This window comes from Physeter macrocephalus, chromosome 8 (assembly GCF_002837175.3).
Source record: "Physeter macrocephalus isolate SW-GA chromosome 8, ASM283717v5, whole genome shotgun sequence".
NCBI lineage: Eukaryota > Metazoa > Chordata > Mammalia > Artiodactyla > Physeteridae > Physeter > Physeter macrocephalus.
Genome location: NC_041221.1, coordinates 24,491,503 through 24,513,397, shown reverse-complemented (window position 1 = coordinate 24,513,397; position 21,895 = coordinate 24,491,503). Strand labels below are relative to the sequence as shown.

The 21,895-nt window shown below is 46.0% G+C and overlaps 2 protein-coding genes across 3 annotated transcripts in view; both read right to left on the bottom strand.

Annotated features, from left to right (window-relative positions):
- The window catches only part of ROPN1L (rhophilin associated tail protein 1 like), a 20,330-nt gene extending 9,348 nt beyond the window's left edge, over positions 1 to 10,982 (bottom strand). Inside the window, exons 1-4 of the mRNA XM_024125984.3 lie at positions 10,883 to 10,982; positions 10,400 to 10,574; positions 6,589 to 6,712; positions 5,268 to 5,429 (exon numbers count right to left, since the gene is read on the bottom strand). Of these exons, the coding sequence (XP_023981752.1) occupies positions 5,268 to 5,429; positions 6,589 to 6,712; positions 10,400 to 10,530 (417 nt within the window). The 5' untranslated portion in view covers positions 10,531 to 10,574; positions 10,883 to 10,982. The remainder of the gene's footprint in view (positions 1 to 5,267; positions 5,430 to 6,588; positions 6,713 to 10,399; positions 10,575 to 10,882) is intronic.
- An 8,166-nt stretch (positions 10,983 to 19,148) lies between these two features.
- Positions 19,149 to 21,895, bottom strand: part of MARCHF6 (membrane associated ring-CH-type finger 6) — a 74,977-nt gene continuing 72,230 nt past the window's right edge. For both annotated transcript variants that reach the window (XM_024119159.2, XM_028492807.1), the window contains exon 26: positions 19,149 to 19,560. In XM_024119159.2, the coding sequence (XP_023974927.1) occupies positions 19,470 to 19,560 (91 nt within the window). In that variant the 3' untranslated portion in view covers positions 19,149 to 19,469. The remainder of the gene's footprint in view (positions 19,561 to 21,895) is intronic.

The following is a 21,895-nucleotide window of genomic DNA, read 5'->3' as shown; positions in this document are numbered from 1 at the left end:
AGACGCAAGAGGGAAGAGATACGGGAACATATGTATATGTATAACTGATTCACTTTGTTGTAAAGGAGAAACTAACACGCTATTGTAAAACAGTTATACTCCAATAAAGATGTTAAAAAAGAAAAAACTACAGTGAGATATCACCTCACACTGGTCAGAATGGCTATCATCAACAAATCTATAAACAATAAATGCTGGAGAGGGTTTGGAGAAAAGGGAACCCTCTTGCACTGTTCGTGGGAATGTAAATTGACACAGCCACTATGGAGAACGGTATGGAGGTTCCTTACAAATCTAAAAATAGAACTACCATACGACCCCGCAATCCCACTACTGGGCATATACCCTGAGAAAACCATAATTCAAAAAGAGTCATGTACCAAAATGTTCATTGCAGCTCTATTTACAATAGCCAGGACATGGAAGCAACCTAAGTGTCCATCAACAGATGAATGGATAAAGAAGATGTGGCACATATATACAATGGAATATTACTCAGCCATAAAAAGAAATGAAACTGAGTTATTTGTAATGAGGTGGATAGACCTGGAGTCTGTCATACAGAGTGAAGTAAGTCAGAAGGAGAAAAACAAATACCGTATGCTAACACATATATATGGAATCTAAGAAAAAAAAATGTCATGAAGAGATTAGTGGTAGGACAGGAATAAAACACAGACCTACTAGAGCACAGGGAGGTCAGCTCGGTGCTTTGTGACCACCTAGAGGGGTAGGGTAGGGAGGGTGGGAGGGAGACACAAGAGGGAGGGGACGTGGGGATGTATGTATACGTATAGCTGATTCACTTTGTTATAAAGCAGAAACTAACACAACAATGCAAAGCAATTATACTCCAATCAAGATGTTAAAAAATCCCCAAACTAAAAAGCCTGCGACCCTTTTCGTTTCCTTATCCTCGCAGCTTTCCTAATCTACAACGCGGTCCCGGGGCTTATGGCCGGTGCCAGAGGGAGACACACGTTCTCCGCTTGGCCGGACATGGTGCTGGGGTGAAGCCAGCCCATCAGGCTGAAGGGACGGAGGGGCTACCAGGCCCGGCATCCACCGACCCCACCCCGCCTTCCCCACAGAGGAGACGCTCAGCCTGGGGGGCAGTGAGCCCGGGGCCCCCGATCAGCTGCCTGGTCAGCAGAGGCAGTTACTCAACATGCCTGCGGCTGGACGCCTGCACTCACGTGAGGGCCACATCTCTGCACTGGCCGCAGGGGTGGGCGTCCCAGAACGGGCTCGAGAGGCCCAGCGGGAACCTGGACGGGGGCCCCGGGGAGAGCGGCCGGAGCGAGCTAGGTGCTGCCTGCAGCGCACAGGGCATCTCGACGGGTCACAGACAGCGGACCCAACGGGCCGAGTGGACGCCGTGGAGCGGCCGGGGCAGCAGGAGTGCTTGCGGCACGTGCAGGCGGAGCGACCAGACTCCAGCTGGGCGCGGGTGCGGGGCTGAGGTCTCCAGGGCCAGAGCTGTTGGGAGGCCGACACGAAGATTTCTGGGGTGCGGATTACGTGAGGATATAAAACGGTCTCAGTGGGAAGGCCTAGGAGCTGTTACTCTCTGACATGGTGTCCCAGGCTGAGGGCGGCGCACTCCCCGGGCCACAGCGCCATCCTCAGGGGCCCCTCCGTCCCCCGCGTCTACCGGTGGCGGCATCTCCGGAGCCCCTGGTCTGAGTCCGAATCCTGCCCGACCACCTCCGCCTGCGGCGCCGAGCCTCTCCCCACAGCTCGCCACCCTGCGCTTCGGAGACCAGGACTCTCCTCCAAGGGCTGCTGGGAGGACTGAAGAGAAAACAGACAAAGGGCTCCGAACATTCCCGCACCCGGTGAGAACCCTGGAAACGCTGGCCGTTCGTAAGCAGTACGTTCTGATGGGAAATTACGTGACACGCGCGTGTGTCTGCAGCTGTACACACGGAGGGACGCTCTCGCGAATGAAGTGCAAAGGCTTCTCAAACCCGAACTAGAGGCAGGTGGGTAGCTCGTCATTACGGGCTTTGCCAGTCGTGGGCGGGTGCCATGGGGACTTGGGCCACAACGTTTTTGCATTACAAAAAAGATCTCCATACTGAAAAAAACAGATGAACAATGCTGATCCACCTCTAACGCTTAGGATCACTGATGGGGCTGCAGAAACCTAAGGTGAAGGTCACAACACAGACTTGTTTTCGCTTCGCCCGGCAAGGGAGAGGGTGCCCACAGACACGGCCAGCCCCCGACGCTCCCCCACCCCATCTGAAGCTTCGATGTGAGAACCAGAGGAGCGCTCGGGCTTCGAGGAGGTACCAGACGTCCCTCCACGGGCAGGGGATGCCAAGATGCTCAGCCCTCGGGGCGAGGCCCACGCAAAGCCACGCTGACAACGTCCGTGGAAGGAACGACGCGTGAACAACGCGTGTGGCTCAGACATCTGAGGTTCCAGTCTTTGCAGAGAACTCAGTTCATCCGACTAGAGTGGCTCCGAAGAGCGACTGAAGAGCCACACGCCGTGAGACGCCGTGGAGCGGACGGGGCAGCAGGAGTCGCTACGACACGTCCAGGCAGAGCGACCGGCGTCCAATTTCACAGCAATCCTACGTGCGACGAGGTGGGCAGCAGTGATCCACGAGAAATTCCTCCTCCTCATCTCGCTTCACTTCTTCACCTGTTCCTTTTTGAAGGTTTCCTTTTTTAAGCATAAAGACAAATGCTAAGATGCCAAACTAGATGAAGAAGCGTCTCCCAGAAGTCACGGCACTGTGCTCCGGGGGCATCTCCAAGCTACCCCGCCAATGCAGGCACTCGGTGCATCAACAAAACAAGTGTCGCCTTGGGCCTGGCTCCTCCTGGCCCCCGTGGACCCAGAGCACGGCCGTTAGCCCTGCACTTGGGGTACGGGGGGTGGGCAGGCCAGGGCAGAGCTGGCACCTCAGGCTGTGCACTTCGCCTGGATATGAAAGTATGAAAGGTTCCCCGCTTTCCACAGTGAGAAGGGGGCCACTGGCACCAGGAGAGAGTCAAAGGCCAACAGCAAAGACTCCTGGCGGAGGTGGCTTACTCAGGGGACGGGGCAGGGTCCCACGCTGGCTGACGGGGTAAGTGACGCGTTATAGGAAGAAGAGAGAAGCGTGTGTGCTGTTTCCCTCTCCCTTCCACAGCAGTCACTTCAGAAAGGAAGCTCCATCCTTAACAAATGTCTCCATCTAGTGTCACACCCCACACACGGTAAGAGGTCTTATCTTGCAAAACAGGCTTGGTTTGGTTTGAAATCTAGTGGCTGGTTCTCCTGATTAGGGAGGTAGAAATTACAAAGATGGATCCCCAAATATGACATAGTCTAATTTCTCATCATTATAAAAATCTAAATTTCACAACTAAGTTTAGAGGAGCAAACCATAAAATCAAATATTAGTTATTAATTTTATATTATTAACATCTTGCTTCCAGAGTTCCAGATGAACAAAGCAACATAAAATTTCCTCCAATAGGGCTTCCCTGGTGGCACAGTGGTTGAGAATCTGCCTGCCAGTGCAGGGGACACAGGTTCGAGCCCTGGTCCGGGGATGTCCCACATGCCGCAGAGCAACTAAGCCCATGCGTCACAACTACTGAGCCCATGAGCCATAACTGCTGAGTCTGCGTGCCACAACTACTGAAGCCCACGCACCTAGAGCCCGTGCTCCGCAACAAGAGAAGCCACCGCCATGAGAAGCCCGTGCACCACAACGAAGAATAGCCCCCAATCGCTGCAACTAGAGAAAGCCCGCGCACAGCAACGAAAACCCAACGCAGCCAAAAATAAAATTAAAAATAAATAAATTTATTTAAAAAAAAATTTCCTCCAATAAAACCCTGCTGGGATTCTCCCTGGTGGCTTCTGAGCCTAGAGGAGGGAACTTGGTCTGAGGTGTCCAGCCCAGGGCTGACCACTCTCTCTATGGCTGACTGGAAACACCGCCTGTAGGCAGGTACACAGCAAAAGGGAGTGACCAGCCTAACACCCGACCTTACTGGGGGTTCGGAGGTTCTCGCTGGGACCATTAACAGAACCAGTAAATTGCACTATATTCACACAGCAGAGGAGATGAATGAACCACAGCGTCTGTAATGATACAGATGAATAAAGAGAAATCTACTTGGGAATGAAAAAAAGTTCCAGAAGATGAGTAACAACATAAGTTAAAACCAACTAAAATTAAACGATGTATTTCTTGGGGTCCATACGGGATCAATGGGAAGCGAGAGATCAGGGGAGCTGATGCTTCAGGTGTGGGCGGCAGGGGGACGGGCTGGAGGTTAGTTGCAGGCGGTTAGTTGTATTAGTGGTCATGCGAGCTAGTGTTACATAAAGTAATTCTTAAAACAGAATTAAGGAGGCTGATGCGTGGACCCGAGATGAGGGCACCCCGTGAAGTGAGGACTAAGAGTTAGCCAGTTACGTGCTCTGGGGTCCAAAGACTGAAGGGAGAGGGTATCAAACTTTGCTCATCTCTGCAGTAAAGGGAGCTAGCTCTCTTTTCTCAACCCCTTTCTTCACAAACTTAAAGTGGTAACTTTCCCTGCACTTGACCCCTGTGTCTCACAGGGTGACTCAAATACTAAAGCTAAAGAGAGATTCTAGACTTCCACCCCCTCCTTACCACACCCGCCTCCCTTAAGGAACGTCTGTGTCTTCATTCCTTTTTCTTCTTCGTCTTCTTTTTTTTTTTTGGCCGAGCCACCTGGCTTGTGAGATTATCATAGCTCCCCAACCAGGGATCAAACCCATGCACCCTGCAGTGGAAGTGTGAAGTCTTAACCACTGGACCACCAGGGAATTCCCTGTGTCTTCATTCCTAAGTTGTATGAGTTATACTTTTTTACATCAGCAAGGTATCTACAGTATTAGTTACTAATAACAGATTTTAACTAAAATAGAAAATAATTTTATGCCTCTTTGCACAGATGAGAGAAACAGATATTATCATTTACCAAGCGACATGTTGTTTAATACAACTCACTGATGCATTCTCTTCTAAAAACTAAACACATTTTAACAGTATCTATATGGTTTGTCTACTGTTAACATCTTTTAAATTGAGGCATTCATAAGTACTTCTGTAAACTAAAGTAACTATAAGCCTAAAATACAATAAACATCTGAAAAAAACTGCCTTTCTAAGACAAGATTACTAAAGTAGTGAAAGTGTTCCTTCAGTTACTGAAACACCTAAATTACTTTTAAGCCAGGCCTATGATCACACAGAATTATTAATATGCTATTTATAGGTACGTACCCCACCAAGCATGCTGCATCCAAGCGCTAAAAATCTTATCCCCTCGATTTTGTCTTTGCAAGGATCCAACTGCAAGAGAGCTCTGAATTTTTCTACTGGCAGGCACAGATTTTTCCATTTCTGCTCAAGATCTGCTAATTCCACATATTCCTTGTGGCTACACTGTTCAGAAAACACAGCATGACACAATCTACGTAAGTTTAAAAGCCCCAAGAAGTACAGAGCACCCATCCCCTTTCAAAGATGAACTCTGAATTCACTGCACCATTAGCCCTGGGGAGGGGGGGGGAATGTGTGTGTCTGAGGACAGGGGGTGCACAGGCAGAGAAGGGGGCTGGGAACTAGAGACTGGCAACAAGTTACTTCTCAAGAGAAAAAAGGACTGGGAAACAAACGTGGCATAATGTTATGACTTAATAAAATGGGCACACAGATATGGCGTACATGATTCTCTACTGTCTGCCTGAAATACTTCACAATACAAATAAAACTTCAATAAATCAAATAAAATCCAACCCCGAAACATGCTAACAGTTAAATGGGGTAAATCTCAACACTGAAAATAAATTTATTCCTTCTACTCTTTTAGACAACTTTATGAAAATTGGTAACTCCTGTGATCTGCTAGCAATATTCTGCGTGAAGGAGGTTTAAACAACTTTAGCATGTCTTTTCCCAAACTACCCCTTGCAGTGGTTATTCGTTTTCCCTTAAACTAGACATGGGAAAATCTAGAAATGGGAAAATCTCGTTTCCAGAAGTCACCGCACCCCAAACAGGAACACAGGACTTCGAGATGTATAATGGGGACGAGTCGCTTTAAAACTCAGGGTTATACCACTGATGTAGTTTTTGGCAACACAGCCCCATCATTCAGATAAAATACACTTTCTATGAACTTTCCAAGTGAGATGGTGGGTCTGGAGGGCTCTCAGGAGGGCTGGAAGCCAGACGCCCGAGGGCAATCTGTCTGTCAGATGAAGAAGGTGGCGGATTATCATGTTAGCATAGTTTTTATAAACACATATTTCAAGAAGGATCTTGCAACTCCCATGTCTAAAATTTCGTATTTTCAGATCTTTTTTTTAGTCCAGCAGCCTCTTGCATCTTAATTCGGTATTTCAAAGAAATCATATTTCTATATAATCATGAATAGCTATCTTGGGTTCTTTAAACCAGAGAAAGGCCCTGAATCCAAGATTCCTTCTTTGAATAAACCTTGAAGGTTTACTGCAGGGAAGGCGGGGCTTGTATGGATGATCGTGGAGCTTTCTGCGGGGCTTTATCTCAAGTTCAGCTGACTGATAGCAAACTCTTATACCTGCTTGTGCAAAACTTTAAGGAGTCCTTGAGTCAGGCCTGTGTCTGTTTTCTGAGTGGCCATGGGCATTTCGATTCTGTCTTTTACAGGAAGTGGATCTCCTCTTGACAAAGCTGAAAAATACCTAACAACGACAGACATCTCGGAAGGCTTATCAGCACACAACCAGCCCCTGAATTCATGCACTGCTGTCAATGAACCCAGAGGGCGACAGTGATGAGGGAGGACAGTGCTGGGTCCCCTGGCCCAGCTCCTGTCCCGGCTCCTCCACTCAGCTCTCCGACTTCACCTCCACCCGTGCCTCAGTTTCTGTGTCTGCACAGCGTGGACGATGGCAGCCCCGGTCTCAGGGCCCCCCTAACAGGTGCTACACTTACCCAGCGAACGCCATCAGAGTCCTGAGACTGCCAGAGGAGGTGGAGGTCGGGGCCCTGCATGACCCGAGTGCAAGGTCATGGTCCGTCATGCCACTTGGACTGTTGGGGGGCTTGGCCCTGCTTTTTGAGGGGCTTGATTTCAAGCATCTCTGCGCCTGTTCAGCTCTAAGGCACCCGGAGCAGGGAAATCACTGTTTGGCTAAGTCAGGTGCGGACCTCCCTCAACCCTTCACTTTTCCTGCCTGGTTTTTTTTGTTTGTATTTTTTAGTATTTTTTCCCTTAATTGTTCCTTTCTGGGACACGGATATTACTGCTTAAATTGGGAATAAGCTGGGGCACAGAGACAGTTTGGGGCAACAAGTCAGGAGGGGGTGTACACCTGGGCTCTGGCTGGAGGGGGGCAGGGTGCCAGGCAGGGTCCTTCTGCAAAACTCACGCCCCCCTTGGGCACGTGTCAGCCGGGGCCAGCGGCTGAAGCCACATCATTTGCTGCCCCCATGACTTTACCTCCATCAAAGAAATGATGTATCCAGGAAAACAAAACATAAATCATCCAGGGCCACAGGTAATAATTTAAAAGATATGAGTAATGATGGTTACCAAAGGGGAAATGGCGGGGGGGAGATAAACTAGGAGCTTGGGATTAACATACACACTACTCTATGTAAAACAGATAACCAACAAGGACCTAATGTAGAGCACAGGGAACTCTGCTCAATATTCTGTAATAACCTATACGGGTAAAGAATCTGAAAAAGAATGGAGAGATGTATATGTAGAACTGAATCACTTTGCTGCACAGCAGAAACTAACACAACACTGTAAATCAGTTCTACTCCAATACAATTTTTTAAAAAGATATGAGTAAACAGAGACATCTCTGATGTAACAAAATGTAGATAAATAGGTATTTGTTAGGCTAACAGAAATTTTATATCTCATCCCCTTCTCTCTCTCCACCCCTCAAATTCGACTTTTGTTTTCATGCTTTTAGGATAAGTTTTTATGCTTTTAGGACAAGTCCAGTCATATTTCGTGAACTTAATAGTCTGAGAGAAAGCTAAAAGGCAGGCAGTTAGACAAACGTGGACCTGAAGACCTAAAGGGCCAGGTTGAGGGGGGTGCTTCGCTTTGCCATGTTGTTCCTAATTAGGGTTTTCAACGATTTCGCAGACTTTACTCTTCATCACCCGTCAAACCAATCACCAGGCTCGGCCCAGCCTCTAGAGCAGCACCCCTTCCCCAGGAAGGCACTGGCAGCGTCTGGAGGCATTTCTGGTTGCCACAAGTTGGGGTCGATGGTGCTTCTGGCACCTGCTGGGTGGAGGTCAGCAGGCCGCTAAGGACCCTGTAATCCACAGGAGAGCCCCACATCCCCCACAAAGAGCTGTCGCTCCAAAGCAGCAATAGAGCCGAGGCGGAGGAAGCCTGTCTGAGTGGCCAGGCCAACTTGTGTCACATGCCCTCGAGTATAAGGCGCACGTGAGCACAAGCCTTCAGAACTCAATGACATAATCATGTACAGCCAATTAGCCGCTGCGTCGTGGCAGAGGCTGGGGGTGAGGCTCGTCTGAGAAGAACCCTCCCCCGAATGCCTGCTGGAACCTTCCACAGCAGGCACTTCCAGACGCACCCTGGCTTTCTGCTTTGCTTTCCGCTGCTTTTCCCTTCCTGTCGGGGCCCTCGTGTTATATGCTGTTTCCTCTTCCGCCTTGTCTTAACCCCAATTGCTACGAAATCTTTCAAAGACCAATTCACCCTCTTCTGAATGACATCTCTCCCTAACAGATTCTGTTCTGAGAGAGTTGGGACACATGACTAATGCTTGCTTTTTCTCCTAAACTCCAAAACTGCTCTTTAGAGAAATTAGCTGCACGAAACGTTCAGAAATTTCTTGATTAAGCCTTTTAAATTAAAGTGAATCTTAAAATAGTTGTCTCTAAAGTGTTACCAAATATAATGTTCCAAGAAAAAAAAAAAGATTAAATCTTGGAATGTTTGGTAGAGAACAAATAAACTCTTATGAATCAGTTGTATCTCTTATTTACGCTTGAATAATGGTTAATACTAGAGGCCACAATTTGGGGCAAGAACCTTGAGAGAGTCTTTCAGAAGCAATAGACAGAAGCATTTGTCAGAAGGCAAAGTGCTGGATTAACCAGTAGCCTCTTGTGGTAGGTGCAATAAGGGCCCCACAGATATCCTGGTCCTAATCCTGGAAGCTGTGGATCTTCTTTTACACGGTAACAGGGAGTTGGCAGATGTGAGTGAGGATTTTGAGATGGGAAAATCATCCCGGATTATCTGGATGGTTCCTAAATGCAACCACAAGCGTCCCTAGAAGAGGAAGGCAGAGGTAGATGTGAGGATGCCACCACAGTACTGGCGATGGAGGTATGCCAGGAGCCAAACAATGCAAGGAATGCAGCTCTAGAAGCTGGAAAAGGCAAGGGGAGGGATCAGACTCTCCTTAGAGCGCCTCCAGAGAGAGCAAAGTCCCACCAATATCTTGACTGTAGCCTGGGGAAACTGATTTTGGACTTCTGGCTTCCAGACTGTAAGACAATAAACGTTTCTTGTTTTAAGCCAACATGTTTGGTGGTTATCTGTTAACAGCAGTCATAGGAAACTAATTCACTTTGGTCATACGGTTTAGGGAAGGTCAGCAAAATTTGACACGCTAGTTACTAAAAAATATTAAGTTAAATTTATACTGATTCTTGGGACCACAAAATTGAGTTTCCGAGTCTGAATTTGTTTACTGAAAAAGGACAAAAGCCTTCCTATAAAATCAACAGGGTTTATTTTAATGGTTCTAAGATCTGTTGAGTTGTGACTTTTAAAGTATTAATATCTGTTCCTGGAAATTGTTAGAATGTTTGCTGCAAGAAACTGCGAAGGCTCATGTGTTGTGAACTAAGCCGGGCAGAGTTTAACCTTACAGCAGCCTTGGGATGGTTACCCCAACATGAACCAGTCCTTCTGGTTCCAATAAACTCAACAGGTACCTAATCCTGGAGGATTCTCTGAAGACAAGGAACATAATCATAAGATTCCTCCTTGTAAAAATCATTTCACAAATAAAGAAACTGTGATAGTTTGACTTTATAACACAATGCAGAAACTTTTTACCCAGTGTAACTGCTTTATAAATTTTAGTCTACCTGCATAAATACCACTAACAATGGAGCTGTCATTGCTTTGTAGATAAAGGAGCAATTTTGCAGTAATTTCTGGTCTCGTGGTCAATAAACCATGATGTTTCCTAGATAGATACTTCGGTGTAGATACCACCAATGCTAAAGTGAAAGTTTTGCCGGTACCCTAAGTGTCCCGAGCGCTGGACCACTGGTCCAGGAAGGAGGATTCACTAGGCACGACTGGGCCACGGGGACGGGCCGGCTCTCCCAGGCGCTGGCCCTGGGGCGCTTACCCCGCGGACCACTGCAGCACGTCGGCGGGCTGGGTGCGGATCGCAGCCTTGGTGAACTGCTTCAGGATGTCCGGCAGTTCCGGGGGAATGCGGATCTGCTGCGCGCAGAACATGGTGTCGGGAAGCGGCATCGCTCTCCGCAGACCAGGACCAAGCTGGGAAGAATCAAGGTGTGCTGCGGAGCGAGAAAGGGCGGGTTGGTCAGCCTGGGGCGCGGGGGAGACGCGACGGCCACGGGGCTCAGGGGCCGGGTCCCGGGTCCGGAGTTTGGAGCCTGGCGGGGGACGGGGGTCTGGGACGGGACAGAGGTCCGGGATCCCGAACCAGGTCGGGGTTCCGGGTTTAAACGGGGCCAGGCCTGGCCGCCCGCCTTTCCCCGGGTTTGGGGTGGGGCCGGGGCCAGGGCCCGGCTGGAATCTTAGGTTTGGGGGCGGGCCGAGAGGCCGGTTTCGTGAGGCGCGGACGGCCGACGAGGGCTCTTACCCGCTCCTCCTCGGGCTGCTCGGAAAATGAGGACCGACCGCCAGCTCTAGCAACGGCCGCTACCCGGCAACTGGAGCGCAAGCCGCCGCTACTGCTTCGCAGCGGTATCCAGGCAACCGAGACACGCGCCGGCCCTGCCCCTCTGGCGTCGCGCACGCGCACAGGCCCCGAGCCGAAACAGGCCTCAGGCCGGTGCTGGAGGCGGGGGCGGAACGCGCCTGAGCAGTGTGGCTTCGGCGCCCCCTCTGCATTAACAGATAGCTCACAGCTGCACAAGCGGAACATTTCCCTTAGGAAAGGACCTTTTGATCGATTTCCCACTGCCAAACGTGAGCGGCGAATTCACAAAGGACATCCCCCCCCCCTTTCCTTTGCACTGCCTCCGTGAAGCTCTGGAACGAGATGCCTCGTGTCCTCCAAGGTAGGAAGACGTTAAAGTCCTGGAGTCTGGTCTGTGCACGCAGCACGGGCCTCCCTGAAGGAATCTGGCCCCTGCCTTCCCAGACTGCTTCGTTCATCCTGCACGCGCCCCTATCCGTCTGTCCTAGACGTGTCTGTCCTAGACGTGTCTGACCTCGACGCCTTCGCACGCGCTGTTCCCGTGGCCCAATCGCCACCACTTAGTGAACTCACTGGCAGTTCAAAAGCCACTTAAGAGGGCTTCCCTGGTGGCGCAGTGGTTGGGAGTCCGCCTGCCGATGCAGGGGACACGGGTTCGTGCCCCGGTCCGGGAAGATCCCACATGCCACAGAGCGGCTGGGCCCGTGAGCTACGGCCGCTGAGCCTGCGCATCCGGAGCCTGTGCCCCGCAACGGGAGAGGCCACAACAGTGAGAGGCCCGCGTACTACCAAAAGAAAAAAAAAGCCATTTAAGAGTTCAGACAGTGGGCAGTTTCCAGCTAAAAGATTCTATTTAACTTGTTTTCTTAAGTAAGATAGGACGGTTGAGCCAATCTAATCAGGGCTAGGAGAAAATAAGCTACCTTTTCCGATACGATAGTTTGGGGTCCAAGGGTAGGAGAAACTTCCATTCTGGTGGAGGCTGGCCAGGGCAGTGTACAAGGTGTGAATCCTACCTAGTTTAAGGGTCTCCTGGCTGGCTGCTGCAGCTGCCCTTAACACCCACACTGAATGAAACAGGCCCTGAGACCCAGCTCCCCTTGCTCACCTCTAGACACGAAGGTGAAGAGCTAGAATGAGCTGTCTCCAGGAGGGGCCAGTGACAAGCCCTCCTTCCTCCCCTACTGGTAGGTATCAAGCCCCAAACGCAACTTCTCTACTGGGCAACTCACCTACCAAATGAGACACACACGTTTCCAAATTAACAGCATTAGCAACACTGGAAATAGGCACTATTTAATGTTGATAACGAATTTGGGGGCAATTTGGCACTTTAAATATGTTTGATGATTTAGCAGTCTTCTAGGAATTTATGCTACAGAAATACAAGTAATATGGACAAAAATGTTTACTATAGCTTGTAATAAAATGGGTTAACCAACTGCCTTTCAGAAAACTTTAATCATAATCTTATCCACACAATGGAATACAATACAGCTACAAGTTTTAAATGGGATAGCTACTTATGTACTGACATAAAAAGATGCTCAGAAATATAAACCGAAAGAAGCTCCCTGCAGAGCAGCCCAGGGCACGTACCACCCGTGTTGGTAAGAGCATCAGTGAACGAATGCTTATGCAGAGCACAGTCTGGAAGCAAACACCAAGCTACCGACAGTGCTCACCTCTGGAGGATGGCTTTCAGGTTTTATTTTAACCATATATACATTATTTTGATTCTGATTCATTCATTTATTTACTTACCCAACAATATTTATAGAACACCCAATATGTCCCAGGGCTGTCTTGGAATACAGTAGTAATCCCCAAATAGTTTTTTTGTTTTTTTTTTTTTTCAATCTCTGGAGCTTACAATCAAGTGAGGAGAAAACATGCAAATATAAACAAGATAGGTAAATTGTACAGTACGTTAATATGAAAGAGAAAAATATAGCAGGAGACAGGAATGCCCAAGTAGCTACAATCTCAGATAAGCCTCCCTAAGAAAGACATTTTAGTAAAGAAACGGGGAGGTTGGGGAGAGCCTGGAGGAAGAATATTAAGGCATGGCGAACAGCAAATGCAAAGGCCCTGAGGTTTGACCTGTTGTGGAAAAGGGGAGGCTGCCTGGAGCACAATCAACACAGGGGGTGATGGGGCAGAGGGTGTGAACTTGTGAAAAGTTCTGTTCTGATTGCTTCTATCTTCTAAGTGAAATAGGAATAAAAATCATCAGTCAGGAGGGTGGAGAAGGTGGCACTTTGAGGAGGAGAAGGTGTGAAATGGTCAATTAAAGACAATGTATGAACATAATACTTTTTAAAATTGAGGTGTCATTAACATTCAGTAAATTGCACAAATTTAAACTGTACAGTTTGGTAAACCATGACATGTCAAACCAGAACTCCATCAAGATAGTGAAACACATCCGTCACACACATGCGTCCTCCCCACCCCGTCTCTTCACGTGCCTGTGAAATCCCCCCACGTCCCTCCTTGCCAACCCCTACCCGCGCTGATCTGCTTTCTGGATTGCTGTCGGTTACTCTGTATTTCTATATAAATGAAAAGCACACGGTACTTTTAGTCTACTTCCACTCAGCATCATTTTGAGATTTGTCCAACCTGTATATACGGACAGTGAATTGCCTTCTGTTGCTGAGCAGTACCTCACTATATGGATAATCATTTATCCCCTCATCAGCTGACGGGCACGAGGACTGTTTCCAGCTTTGGGTTAGTACAAATCAAGCTACTAGGAACACGCACGTGGTTGAGTCTTCGGTAAAGAACTAGTAGTGGTAAGTAAACAGATTTTAACCTTTTAAGAACTGCCCAGCTGTTTCCCAAAGTAGTTGTACCACTTTACATTCCCTCCAGCGGGGTATGCGAGTTCCAGTTCCTCCACATCCTCACCACCACGTGGTATGGTATTTTTAGTTTTAGCCATTCTAATGGGTATGAACGGGTATCTCATTGTGGTTTTAATTTGCGTTTTACTTATGGCTAATTCTGTTGAACATCTTCTCATGTAATTTGCCATATATATATATATATATATATATATCTATCTTCAGTGGTGTTAAATATCTTGCCCATTTTTAAAATGGGCAAATAGGTGTTCTTACTATTGAGTTTAGAGACTTCTTTATTCCGAATGCATTTTATCAGAAATGTTTTGTAAATATTTTCTGCCACTCTATGGCTTGTCTTTTTTGTTTTCTAAACATTGTATTTCAAAGAGCAAACGGTCTCAATTTTGATAAAGCCCAATTCATCAAATTTTTCTTCTATGGATTGTGCTTTTGGGGTTATAACCCAAGGTTGAATATGTTCCCCTTTGTCTTCTTCTAGAAGTTATATAGTTTGGGGTTTTAACATTTAGGACTGTAATCCATGAGTTAATTTTTACAACTGTTGAGATACGGAGCAGTTTTTAATCTTGTATCTGGAGGTCCAAATTACTCCAGCACTATTTGTTTGACTTCTGCACCTTTGTCAAAAAGCAGCTATCCGTATACGCGTAGGTCTATTTCTGGACTCTCTGTTCTGCTCCATCACACCTTTGGATTTGTGCAGCTAGCAGAAGGGACTGCTCCATTTAAGCAAAGAAAGGAGTGAATGAGTGGGGTTCTCGGTATGAAGCTTCTCGTCCTAAAGAAAAGTTACTGAACAAACATGGAGAAGCAGAAAGACATGGCACTGTTAATATGTAAAGGAAGAAATTTCAAAAAGATGATTAGACAACGTAAAGTGGGTTACTGCTGTTGACATACGGACAGTTGTAGTGCCACGTGGGACTGAGCAGAAGTAGACTGCAAGAGGGTGAAAGGGGAACTGTGGTGCGGGTGTGTGGGAGGGGTGCCTGTATACACGAAACAGGACTGGAGCACCACCCGGTTATCACAGACTCGCCCAAGGTGGGTCCTTTCTGTGTGCTCCTTGTGGCAATGGAAACTTTTGCTCATTTTTCTGTTCTTTTCCATTCTAACTGGGCTCCTTGAAGGCAGACCCCATATCTCATTCTACTACAGTACTAAGTACAGTGCTGGAAACAAATGAGACACCAAAGAAATTGAGGGTGGGGCTGGGGGGAATTCGCCTCCTCAGACCCTCATTTCACTCGTCATGTTGGCTCTGTTCGCAACAAGAGTGGCTGCACACTGCACGGTGGGGGGAGGGAATTCATGGCCACTTTCTGAGAGTCACGTACAATTTACTTTGCGATAAAGTTCAACTTCACAGGTTACACATGCCCTACGGATCAAACAGCATTTCACCTACCACCACTGCATTTGAAATAAATAAAAATGCACTTGATTTTTAAAAAAATCATAGAAAAAGTTTTGAACCTAGAAACAAAAATTAGAAACAAAAGGATCTCTTCACAAAGGGCACTTTAAAAACCTCAAGCAATCCTTTCCTTTTTCTCTGATACATATGATAAGTATGTGAAGCGGACTTTTACTCTATCCAAATCTCCACCTAAAAGACAACCTGGTGAAACTTTACGCTCCGATCTTGCAGTGGAGGCACAGAGCTGGGTGGCATCTTGCCTGTGGCACAAGAAGAAGGGCTCTGCTCTTCCCAGTGAGGATGGGCTGTAACCACAGTGGAGGCAGAGAGGGGGAAGGTGCGTGTTCTGCAACTATACTTTCAAGTTCCTACTTAGAACGGAGGGGCTATAATCGTATCTAACTTGAGTTCTTTCTTCCATAATTATTATACTTTTAACAATCTGGATTTATCTGCCTTTGCCAACTAATAATGCACATTTCATAATTCTGAAGCAATCTTGCAACAAAGCAAAAATAAACAAACCAAAGGAACTAGGCTACAACTAACGTTTTTATTCAATTTTTCTCTCAACTCAGAAGGCAACAAACAACCACATAAAAAAGGGAGCACTTTAGAATATATACACATAAAGTTGGTCTGGGTATCTAAGGTGTTTAATAGAAAACTAACATCCCAACTAAGTGAATGTTCTATTCACTGAGCTTCTACAACAGTCATTTCTAGGCCTTATGGTCATTACGTTTTCATTTAAGGTACTATATTAATTTCATGACTACAAAATGAGGCACTCATACAAAATAGATGGGAATGAAAACAGATGTATCCTGTCTTATCTTTATGTTGTATTAAATGCCAAAGATATTGTTGGGGATTACCTGAAAGAAGCCCTTACTCGTGATGGCTGTTTTATTGATTAAAAAAATGACACGGGGCAGTAATGGACCGAAAGGAAAACATCTGACTGAGGGGCACGTTAATTAAGTAGATACAAGGAAGTTAGAGAATCTCCACAAGTGAGGCTTCCAGTCATACCTTTGTGGTAAGACATTTGTTTTCTTCTTGATGGCAACTGAATAGTTAACATTCTAAAGGAGTATTTTAAACATAATCATTTAATTTTACAATATAAAAAACTTATCACAGTTAAGTAGAGAGCTTAAAATACTCAATCCTGAAAATGAAAGTAGCTCACTTGCAACGTTTAAAAAAGTGCCAGTGTTCTTATACTGGCGCAACATTCTTCAGAGTGAGCGGGTGAGTGAGTGAGTGTGTGTGTGTGTGTGTGTGTGTGTGTGTGTTTGCAAACGCAATACAATGTAGAAATGTCCAGTGCTTCACTGTTTTGTTTTAAAAAGTCATCAATTCAACCTAAATTTAAGAATTACACTTTAATAGTAGCATTTTGCCAATACAGAAAGGACGTATCATCTAAGATCAAATCATATGAGAAAAAGTTCTTCTCTATTACTTGAATAAGGGAAAGAAAAAAACACAAGACAAGAATCCACAGTGATAACAGTTATATTAAATGTTGAAATAAAAATTACTTTTCATTTACATCTGGAATTGAGATGTCCAATCTCCACTGTTTCTCCAGAGAACAGGAAAAAAAATCACCTAAAAACATGGAGTTTTTTTAAGGCTAGCTATACACAGACTTCACATTGGCATTTTTCTTCAGTTTTCATCTCAACTATTAGTACTTACTAGTTTAAAAATCAAACAGAATTTGCTAATGGGCAACTGCATACTTCATACTATGACCATCTGATAACTGGTCACGTAAAACTAACCCCAAATGTTGATTTGTGTTCAATGTATAAATAGTAAAAATAAAGCAAAAAGGTCTTCTTTCCTAATTAACTTCCTTGAAGACAATCTTAGCCCAATGTAAAATGAAGCAAAACTACACTATTATTTTTTTTTAATTCTACATGAAGAAGGGCAGCAATACTAGCACTTTCTGAACTAGAAGTTTTAAATATTTATAAGACTATTGGTTAATAATAAAATCTTGATGCTACCCAAGTAAATAGTATGCCAGCAAATGCTTTCCTTATGAAAGTATTCACCTTATTGAAAAAAACAGGACAAAGCACAACTGAAAAACCAGGGGAAATCCTTAAGTAAGACAAGATAAAGTTATCTGCCAGTGAAATGGAGGGCAACTTTTTGGCCATTCATACACACACACACACACACACACACACACACACACACACACACACACGTATATTATATGTTTTTTGGGTTTTTTCAAATTTTTTACAAAATATCTGATAAGATTCACTTGAAATTTCGTAGAGTAACAATTTTTAATCTTTTGTGATATCTGCCTAGATCTCTTTCTGGTAAAACAGATAAATGTGTTCCAATAACTTTATATCAAGATCTACAAATTCTCTGAAAAATTAAAAAAGAAACTTAAATTAACACGATCAAGTTATATGCCCAATTTGATAATATTTTTCTCCCAAAGAGAACTGATATAGACATACACCATGACAGGTGGCATTATGTTTAAAATGCTCCTAATTTTTACAGTAGGACTAAATTTCTAAGTAAAGGTAGGGCTGGCAAAGACCTTATTTCAAATATGAGAAAGGGCTACTACAAAGTGCCAAAAACTGTAACACTGACTCCTACGTCGAGTTTTTTTTTTTTTTTTTTGATACTGATGTTTTAAAGTAATCACTTACCACTTCAGGAAAAATTATTGAAATATAAAACAACCAGAACATGTTGCTTTTGATTTTGGTAACTTATGTTTGGCTCACTCTCATATTTTAAAAATCCTCAGATTTAAGCCTATGGGTTTTAATACTATATGGAAATTCTTTTACGGTTTCTTAAGATCTATGCTGTCCATTTTCTCTGAGAACTAAGTTATCATTCAAAAACAAACACTACCCTTACAATATACCATCACCATTAAACACTTGGATCACGTGCCCAACCATTCTATGTCTCTAAACTTCTAACTTGAAGCTTTGGTTATAAAGGAAAACCAAGTTTCTAAGAGTTCTGCTTTCTGAGATTTCACAGCACGTTTCCAATGAAATACATTCTGTACTCCTATGTTAAAAGGCCAGCTCAGCCAGCTTCCTTCTGGTCAAATAAAATCAAGTTGGTTTTATTTATAGTTTTATTCTGTAAACAAAAAGCTTTGGAAACTTTGGAGAAATGCACTGCCCCTAATCCTCACCCAAGGACGCACTGACCAGCAGGACCAGGGGTTCTAACTCGTCTTCCCCTAATGCTGTCAATCTAAGACCACAAACCCCACCTACATTTGACAAACACTGCAGTATGTCCTTACTCCAGGAAGACGCAGTATCACTGGCGATGTTATTCTATAAGATTTATGATCTTGCATGACTTTTGGCCACTGCTGACGAAAAGACGGCTGTGTGGGGAGGGGCTGGAGGGCCTCAGGAAGCGCTTCCTGGGGCCTTTCTTCTCTCTAGCACAGGCGCGCCCCTAACAAGCACAAAACCCGGCTCCCAGAGTGCTGATCACTAGGAATATTAAATTATCAAAATTAAAAATGATTTCCTCGCCTAGCACAAGATACTATACAATATTACAAACAAAGACACATGGAAAAAAATCAGGCAGTGGAAAATGTACAACAGCTTTGGTGTTATACAAAATAGCTTCCAAAAACGACTGACAGTGAAGCACAAGTTCATGTTTTCGTACCACAGACACTCCACTGTTGATTCCTACTTGTTTCCTTTTACGTTCTTGGTAAGCTCTGAACCGCCAAGAAAGAATGTACAGTTCACTTAGTAAGAACTGCCAGGAACACCAGGACGCTGCATTCCAAAAGACGTCATTAGAAAGTCTTGCCTCTGCACTACGGCTCTGTGGCACGTTTCCTGTCAAGATCACAGCAGGTCCAAAATAAAGTGACAACTAGATTTAATAAATTAATATACATTTTGTTTAAAGATGTACAATGCACATTCTGTTTGATCCAAGGTTTTAGGGTATCCAGGAACTTCTATTTACACATATACAGACCTCAGACAGCAATGATGTCATAAGATGCAGGAAGGGCAGCAGAGCCTCACACTGCTGCTTGCTGAATGCTGAAAACCCAAGTCAAATACCCTTAACTTAAAAACAACGCTGAGAGATCACTGGGGAGAATCTCCAAAGAGAGAAGTCCACAAAAAAGGACACGTAAAGGCAGGCGAAGGTCAAGGTAGTTGAGACAACCACTTTATTCTTGGGACGACTGTGGAGGCGGAGGAGATGTGCCTTGTTTGCCAGATTTCCGTTCATAGTTCACGAGGCGTTGGCCCACAAGGTACCTAGGTTGTTAAAAACAGGGTGGTTACTCTCTTATGTGATCTTCCTTACTAAAACATTCTTCCTTAGAGCAGCCAGTGATACATTTTTAAAAATGTAAATCAGATCACTTCACTCCCACTTAAAACCCTTCAATAGTTAGGTAGGTAGAAGGGGAGTCTAGAATGAATACCAGCAAACAGCACAAAAGCAGGCATCTCATAGCAAAGGTATGGATTTATGGGAAGACATGAGAGCAGCACAGGTCAGAAGGCCTCAGATGCTGTGCAGTGGAGTACAGGCTCTGGTCCATAGATGAGGGGCCCTCACGAACTGACTCTCGGAGGCCAGAGGTAGGTAAGGTAGAGTAAACTTATTCAGGGGATTTATCTGTTATGGATCATATTTTACAAAACAGGTAAGTGGGCAGATCTGAAGAAACGGACTGGAAATATGATAATCAGAAAGCTGGGTAGGGAGGAGAGTGAAAGCTGGGTAGGGAGGAGAGTAAAACCTGAAAAGCTCTAGTTCTAAAGAAAAGGAGAAATCAAAGGACAAAGATTTCAAGGAGGTCAAAGGAAGATGGCACAGAAATGACTGTATGCAAGTGACTGACAGAAAGTAGGAGGCTGCGGTCCAAGAAAGAGTATTAAGTGTCCCTAGCCTGTGAGAGGAGACGGCAAAGGGAGCAGGAGTGCAGAAACGGAGACAGAAGTGCCTGTGGATGGGATGACAGGGCTGGAGGCCCTCCACCAGGCCGCGGCGTCCCCACGATGCCAGCAGGAGCTGGGGGGAGCCGTAGTGATGGGCCGCACCGACGGTGCGGGAAGGGCCCGGACGCTGACCGGGAGAACACTGGGTGACAACGCTGACGGCAACAAGCGGCGGGGGCGGGGGCAGTGTGGGTGATGGTTTCAAGCGGGCACGGGGACCCACGTGGAGGCAGCAGTGCAGACCAAGACGTGCCCGCAGGACTTTACACATCTGTGTAAGAGGAGGAGAGTGAGGCCAGCACGTGACAGGGCTGCCAGGGAGCTGGGGTCTCTGAGGCTCAGTTTGCTCTTCAATAAAATGAGAACAACAGTCCTATGATTGCTGTAAGAAACAGAAAGCAGGCAAAAGCCTCGGTAACAAAGGCCTGGCATGTGTGGAGGGCTCCGTGTGGCAACTTTTATTCTTCACCGTGACTTCCTCCACCCTGACTTTCATCTACCACTTTTCTGTCGACATACAGGTCTCACGAGGTACCCTGGCAGTTAGAGCCAAGTAGCTTAACATCTCACTTTTTAAAACATTCCACTAATCCTACTGCTTCATCACGAGCTCACTGTTTCATCCCTTTTCTTTTTGTCTTCCTGATTCTCTTCCTGAAGTTAATCATTCCTTACCCCACTGTCCCCCAACCAACCGGTGTTTTTCCAACTTGTGAGGATTTTGTAAACGCTTTGAACAATGACAACTGAGCAATATCTGACATGATAATCCACATGGCACTACCTGACACACATGTGATCACAAACCAAGATAGCAAGCACAGAGAGAAAAGCCAGGTAAACTTGCCCCAGACCGAAAAGTAACTCAGGGGCAGAAAAACGAGACTCTGAACCCATAGCCAGTTCTATTACCCCAGCAGCCTCTCGTGCCCCCAGCGCACACGCACACTCGGCACCTCCTCGGGATCAAGCCCTGTGGCAGACACACTGTGGATGTATAATGGTGAACGAGACATGCCCTCTGTCGAGCCCGAGTTCGACGGTCTCCTGCACGGAGCAACCGTGGGGGGAGACAACAGCGCGCACTGGGCTGCAGGCAGCTCCCGCGGCGGGTGTCTCTTTTGAGCTGGTGCCGGACTGACTGCGCCGCCAAAACAAGCGAAGTGAGGAAAACTGACTGTCACCGCTGAAAGTCCCTCCCCATTCTTTCGTGGTTGACGGAACTTAATACTCTGCCTGCCTAAGCGTTCTAGTGTTTATTACCATCAGTAAGTGTTTTGGAGAAGCCCTGAACACTCTCTAAATTTCATTCTTAACCATATGACTCTTAAAGAGCCCTCAGAGTAAACGAGGTGACCGTATAATCTGTCGCCCAAAGCCGGCACTCACGAGTAAAAGGGGGCGCTGTTAGTAATGACACGCAGGCAGCCTGTGTAAACTGGGACTCTCCCGGGCAAACCAGGATGGGTAGTTACAAACTTACTTCCTCTGTGAGGCGCCATTAAAGCAGAAGAGGACTCAGCCTTCCATTAGGACATGGAGGGTCAAATGGCTGCTACCCCAGAAGGTGTTTTCCTTGGCTGTTCTCAATTTCTCAGAGGTCAGGTCGCAGAGTTTCCTCAAAACAGAGGGCGCCACAACGCTT